The sequence below is a fragment of the Chionomys nivalis genome, chromosome 11 (assembly GCF_950005125.1).
Source record: "Chionomys nivalis chromosome 11, mChiNiv1.1, whole genome shotgun sequence".
Classification (NCBI taxonomy): Eukaryota; Metazoa; Chordata; class Mammalia; order Rodentia; family Cricetidae; genus Chionomys; species Chionomys nivalis.
The window spans coordinates 248,423-255,232 of NC_080096.1; the positions used below are offsets into that span (position 1 = coordinate 248,423).

At 51.5% G+C, this 6,810-nt stretch overlaps 1 protein-coding gene across 2 annotated transcripts; it reads right to left on the bottom strand.

Moving 5' to 3' along the window:
- Positions 1-921: 921 nt before the first annotated feature.
- Rnf223 (ring finger protein 223) lies at positions 922-6,696 on the bottom strand. 2 transcript variants are annotated; one of them, XM_057784676.1, is made up of 3 exons: positions 4,555-6,696; positions 3,552-3,741; positions 922-2,191 (listed from the first exon to the last, which is right to left on the bottom strand). In XM_057784676.1, exon 3 carries the CDS (start codon positions 2,180-2,182, stop codon positions 1,367-1,369), a length of 816 nt encoding a protein of 271 aa, XP_057640659.1. In that variant the 5' UTR covers positions 2,183-2,191; positions 3,552-3,741; positions 4,555-6,696; the 3' UTR covers positions 922-1,366. The 2 variants fall into 2 exon arrangements, with proteins under 2 accessions (XP_057640659.1, XP_057640658.1); XM_057784675.1 differs by having other exon boundaries at positions 3,552-3,796.
- Between the last annotated feature and the right edge of the window lie 114 nt (positions 6,697-6,810).

The window sequence follows — 6,810 nt, forward strand, 5'->3', positions numbered from 1 at the left end:
GGCTTGTGGAATGACAGCACATGTGAGATGTGTGATGCTCATGTCACCATATGGAAATTCTCACATACCTGACCCTCCCAGTGACATGAGTGTGACTCCACATGTGTGCATCACTATGGATGACAGGATGCAATGTCACTAGCCCATGGGACATGGAAGAACCTTTCCCCGTCACGGGTGGTCTGTGGCTTTCTGGCATCTTCAGTAAAGTTCTCAGTTCTGTATCTACTGGCATTGGGGCCAGGGGTGTGTTAGGATTCCCCTGCTCCCCACAGCTGGATCCAGATTCTCTAGGACCTCTGTAAATCTCCTCTCTGCCCTAACCAAAAGCACAGCTGATTTGACCTTAGGTGAGGAGGCTGAGACTTGCCCAAGCTGGAACTGGCCTGGGCTCTCCTGGTCATACTCAACCTTGTAGTACAGAATTTCTAGGGCTAATGGCAGAACCTGGGTGGCTGTGACCCTCATGACATTAAACTTTGCTGTTTCAGTATCCAGGCTTGCCCAAAGAAGGCTGGGGTCTGCTGGAAGGGTCCTATGGTCTATAGGTTTTCGGATCACTACAGGTTATCAGCTTCACGATGTTGGGTACCAGCCAAGTCAAGAGTTGTCCTTGCCCTTCTGAAGCCAGTAAGGATGAATGCTGGTTCTTGCCCCCTCCCCAGCTTTGGTCCTACTGTGATCCAGTCAGGTCACCTGGGTGGAGGTTGGATTGTGGGAATATGGAGTGGGAGACTAACAGGACAAACCTGAATGGCGGGGGATGAAGAAGAGGTACACAGAGAAACAGTATTTATACAAAATAATTTATTTTGAAATGTACCATTCATAATGGCCAGAGGCAGAAGACACATCTCTGCTGTGAATGGGCAGAGGTGCCCTACCTTTCCACTGTCACTCTTATTAAGAGAACTAGCTGTTCAGTGTCTCCACTGAGTGGAAGGGTCCAGCCCTTCCCAAAGAAAGGAACTAGGAAAGACCCTGGTAAAATGTCTTGAGAAAGAAGGGAGCGGGGGAGGAAACTTCAGTCAGGGTATAAAATAAATAAATTTAATTAAAAAAAAAAAAAGGATGGCAAACTTCTGCCTTTTGGGGACTTCGGTGTGTCCAGGAAGGTCCTGGGTTCCTTTCCCCATCTGTATGACAGGGTCAGAGGGCAGTTTCTGGAGCCCTTAGACGCCTGTATTTCTTAGAGGCTTTGAAGACCTTTTTCTTCCTATTGGCACCTAGCCCTAGAGAGTGAGGGACACATACGTGTCTTTGGTTCTGGGAAACCAACTCCCAAAGCTGCTGTGTCCTTGACCTTGTTAGGTCAGGATCCATCCATGGAGCAAGCGGGACAGTTGGCCTGAATGAAGTGTTGACCCTATTTGTTGGCTAGGAGCCCAAAAAAGAGCGTGTCAGTAGTCGAAGTGACAGTGGCAGTGACTACAGATGGCCGGTTAATGCAGCGCAGATTTCCAGTTTTGAATGCACAGTGCACAGGCCAGAGGACCACACAAAATAACAACAGCAACAGCACAGAAATCAGTGCTACCTGACGCCAGTCTCCAAACCGTGTCCAGCAGCGGGCCAGCCAGCCTCGCCTGGGTTCAGGGGGGTCCTGGACAGGTGCAGGCAGTGTGGGTTCCGCTGGTTTGCTCAGGCCTACATCCACACACACAAAGTCACTGGCCCCTTGGCCAGAAGTAGTGGACAAGGGGCGGCAACACAGTTTGGTGCCCTCAAGCCACACGGGCTCCTCTCTCTGCAAGTGCACTGGCATCTTGGCCTGCAGCTGACGGCTGGTACGCAGCGCAGGAGCCCCAGCAGCAGGTACAGTGGTGGGCTGCCGGCAGAATGGGCAGGGTACAGCTTCTCTGCCAGGATGGCCTGCAGGCTGGGCAGCTGCCAGCCTAGCCAAACACTCAAGGCAGAAGACATGAGTACAGGAGAGCTCCTTGGGTGTCTTGAAGATGTTGTCATAGCCTGAGAAGCAGATGGAACACTCTAGTGGGGAGGCCACCTTCTCTGAGCCAGGAGTACTGGGGGACCTGGGGCTCCCAACTGAGCCAGGGGACCTGGGGCTCCCAACTGGGCCGGGCGACCTGGGGCTCCCAACTGGGCCGGGCGACCTGGGCACCGTGGCTGTGGAGCTGCTCTGGCGGTGAGCTGTATACCACACCCGCGGGCCTGATGACATGATTCTGAGCTGTGAAACAGAGACAGGCCGTCACGAGCTGCCCTTTTCCTGGAAAGTCAGTCTGTCACACCAACCTCTTCTCTTCCCCTGCATCAGACCCAAAGATTCCAATGAAGGACACTATCTACCTAAAGGCACCTCCAAAATCCCATCCACGGCCAATCTGTAACTTAGCCTGTTCCATTCATTCCAAGGTCAACAATCCCACGGTATGCCAAGCATGAACAGTCTAGATGGGTTTCAATAGAGGCCATGTGCTAGGGATGGCCAACATGGTGGCTGGACACCTGTTGCCCATCCTTACCCATGCTGACGAGGGTCGCCCACTACGCCTACCATTTATGTCTATGCTCTGCAAGGCTGAACCCATACCAAAGAACACTAACAGGTCCCATATGGAGAAGTCAGCTCCAAAGTAGAGTGACTTAGCTAGGGGCTTCTCTACCAGACCCAACTGGACACTGGGCCCTGGCAGGTTCATGAGCTACCTGTGGCTCTGGATAAAGGAGGGGTTTGAACTTGGTCCCAGTGTGGGTCCCTGATTTGTATGGCACACGTCTGAGTTGCCAGCAGACATATAAGGATTCTGGGGTGGTTAGGAGAACATGTGGGCCCATAAAGCTCTGAGAAACAGAGGCCTGAGTTTCTAACAGCTGCAGCCTGGAATCTAGGGCTAGCTTGTTTGGTAGAGATAAGGACAAGTGCCAGAACCCAGAAACAAGTGCCAGGGGTTAAAAATGATCCTTAGTCAATGGCCAGAGGAATGAGGCTGCTTCAGACATGCCCCCTCACACAGTTGTGCAGTCAGAGAGACGGACAGACAGACAGACAGACACACACACCTGCCCTGTTCTGCCAATATCAGAATCATACAGATTCCTGTCCAATGAGATGTGGAAGATTCAGGCCTTCTTTGACCCCTTCCCCTACTTCCCTGGGAGGAATGCTAGAAACACACTGACCTCCCCTGGGCAAGGCTGCCACTTCAGGAGCCACGAGCATCCTGATCACAGCACAAGCACTAGCCTTATAACCCATGGAGCCCAGCAGTCACGTCAGAGATAACCCCTCTCCCTGCCTCACTGGTCAACCCTGAGTGGGTGAGTAAGTAAAACGGCTCAAGGATTGCTGAGTCATCACTGAGTCCACGTGAGTCATCTGACATCACTGTGACATCAGGAGGGCTCCAGCCTTCTGGCATTCGAAGTCACCACTTCCTGGAGGCAGCGGCGGCCTTGACAGGTCTGATAAAGTCTATCCTCCTCTGACCTGTACTGTTCGTAGGATCGATTCCTTGGCACCAGGCCCCACCTCCCATAAAGGGGCCTCACCCTGAGACTGTATAGATGAAAGGTTGAGCTGACCTTACCTGGTAGCCAGGAGTCAGCAGTTCCTGGGCATGATCCTCTTCCCTGGTCACAGCAAAGCTCTGCGCCTCTAGGCTGACTTGTTCCCCCTCCTTCAGGTCCGGCCCAGCCTATGCTCCACCTGGCAGGTGTTCCTCCACAGGCCAGCAGCCAACAGCCTTCTGTGGTACCGGTCCAGCTGGCGCACCTCTTCTGTGTACGTGGGAATGGAAGGTACGATGTGTGTGTTCATCCAGGAGCTGGCTGACTGTGACAGGTATGAATTCTCAGGCCATGAGCTTTGAAGCAGGTTTATTTATACCTTCTAGGTGACAGCAGCTGGGGGTGTGGCCCTGAACACGTTAGACGTCAGAGATTGGCTGGTCTCTCCCTGGCAGGCCCAGAATGGGTGTGGAGCCAGAATAGGTCCAGGATCAGCACAGGCTGAGTCTTAAGGCTCAGGACCGAGAGTAGACGCTCATGTATTCAGATAAAGCCCCTCTCCTTTGGAAAGCAAGTGTGCCCACCTGGTCCCAAGTGTACTCAGCAGGGACCCTTCACTGAGCCTAGCACACACTCAGACACACTCAATTTGCACTTTTCTGTCCCATCAATGTCCTGCCCTTTCTTCTCCCATCTTACCTATATTCTCCCAATTGCTTCATGCAAAACCCTCATCTGCTGCTGCTCCAGCACCCTGCTGCCTTTGGGGAACTCCTTGTCCTGGAGCCCAGGAATAGAGGTGAAAGGTCATGGCTAGGCTGGCCTGGGCAACAGCCTAGATGGTGGGTCAAGTTAAGAATAATAGGGATGCTGGGCGGATGTGGTGCACACCTTTAGTCCTTTAAACTCGGAAGGTAGAGGCAGATGAAACTGTGAGTTTGAGGCCAGCTGGTTTACAGAGCTAGTTCCAGGACAGCCAAGGCTACACACACACACACACACACACACACACACTGTCTCAAATAAATAAATAAATAAACAAATAGGGGCCCAGGTTGGCTACAATAGTTTGTGGGTACCTACTTGTTCCAGACTTCAGGAAGGATCAGGTGTTCTTGGAAAGATGGAATCTCGAGAAGCTTTGCCCAGGTGACACAGTAGATGTGTTGGTAAAAAACAGTTGATGGACAAGGAGTGTCTAGGGATGGGGTAGGGAGTGCCACACTGGAGTGGGATGAACTGGACGCTGTGAGCAGGCGCATAGGCAGTCCTTGGCCTGCTCCAGGGCCATTGAGCTGAGATGGTCTTGCTGACCAGACACAATAACACCGGTGGTCTTTTCTCTTCTCTGCCCACTTTGGCCAAGCCAGTTCTTCCCTATCCCCGAGATTTAGTTGTCTTCTGGCCAAGCACAATGAATTGTGGGGTCCTGAGATGGGAGCCCCCACATAGGATTGTGGGGAGATGTTGCTGGGAGGGACCTCATGAGGATAGAAGGAATAGCTGTACTCAACTACCCAAAAGTACCCACTGACCACCCAATGGTCCAGATCCCCAAAGGCTGCCACAATTTTGCTCTTAGGTATCTTTATGATCAAGGCCAACTTTGAAGGGAGCTAAGATATGGGGGATTGTGGGAACCTGAGGACAATGTCCTATCAGAGGAAGGGGGCCTGAGCATTGGAAGAATTGAGGTTCTCCTGCCTAATTCTTATGGTTACTAGTAATTAAAAATGGGGCCCAGGGAATTAGGGGCTCAAAGGAAAATGAAGGTCCAGAGAGGAGGTGGGTACTTAAGGAGGGTGTCCTCTGAAGGGTCCTGTAGAGGGCATGAGGTGCTGAAGAGGAAGAGCTGCTGAGGGCAAAGTCCACGTGTTCCGTGTAGAGTGTGACTCTGTGTCACAAGCTGCCTCTAGGAAGCTGGAGTCTCAGATGCTCTGGGAACAACCTTCAGAGGGCTCCTGGGAATATCCAAGCTCTGAGGTCACCAAGGCTCCCCAGTGAGCAGTCAATGTCCAGAGGCAAGTATGCTGTGAGACCTTAGGAATCTATTAGGCTTCTCCCAGGCCTGACCTCAGGGGAGTCAACTCCCTGCTGACAGAGGGACCAGGTTTTGGAGGAGCTCCAGCCAGTATAGGAAAAACTCAGACTACACTGCCAAGGGCAATAAGTGGGGTCCATCTTGACCCGATCCTAACCAGCAGGCAAGTCAATGTGTGGGTGTGCACATCAAAATACCACCACCATTGAGTGTGTGTATACATTTGTGTGAGCATGTGCCCATAAAGTCAACCTTATTTCCTATCTTCTCACTCTGGGCCCCACAGCCCTAGGGGTTCCCTCTCTAGGAGAGGCTCTTATTGACCCCATCCTTGTACCAAAGTGGTCATAGCTTCTCAGTAGTACCCTAAACCTACCCTGATGACAGTCCTTACCACCACGGCTACCGACTTGGCTGCAAGTCCCTGATACACTGTTGTGAAACAAGATATGGCTAGTGCATGAGGTCTTTTAAGAGCAGGACTTTTTCTTTTAGGTTCTCAGTCTTAGGCCCACCCCTCATCTCTGCTTGCCTGGTGCATCATCTCTGCTAACCATTCTGCTGTTTTCCAAACAAGAGATATCGGAGGTTGGCTGCATATTCTCACTTGGTACTGGCTTCCCTATGGCTAGAATTCCTCCTAAGACCTCAGCTGCTGAGTAGAAACTGGTTCCCCCACAAGTAGGTGGAACAGGCAGACTCTGGGGTACGGGGTGCCATTTGGTTTGGCATTTTGTTCTATCTTTTAGGGCTGCATGTAGACCTGGTCTGTTTAGACATAAGGCAGCCTGACCAATGGTGTCCTTCTGTATCTCCAGCAGTGAAGACAAGGTCTCCAAAGACCTATCTGTGGCACCAGGGAGCCAGACTGGCAGCCACTTTCTCATTGCTGCCTTCCATGGTTGCTGCCAACATCTCTTTCCAATTCTCATTAGAAATCATTCTGGAGAACCCTAGGCTAAAGCACCCAACCTTGCTTTAGGCCCAGGGTATCAAGCTGCTAAAAAACAAAAACAAAACAAAAAAGGATGCTGGGTGAGACTCCATCTTGTTGCTTGTACTACTTCACACCCTTCCCCAGGGCAAGGTCTTTGGTTTCAGAACAAAGGATCTAGGTTTGGAAACCTATACCTTAGCCAGACAGGATCTTACTCCTCACACTTTTCTGAAATACAGTCAAGGGTAGAGGGATGCTCATTTCAGGTTTCTGCAGACATCTTGGGCCACAGCCCTCTAACCAGTGCATAAAGATAGCCACAGAAGTTACAAAGCAAGGGCAGTGTCTGAGTGTTCCAGTG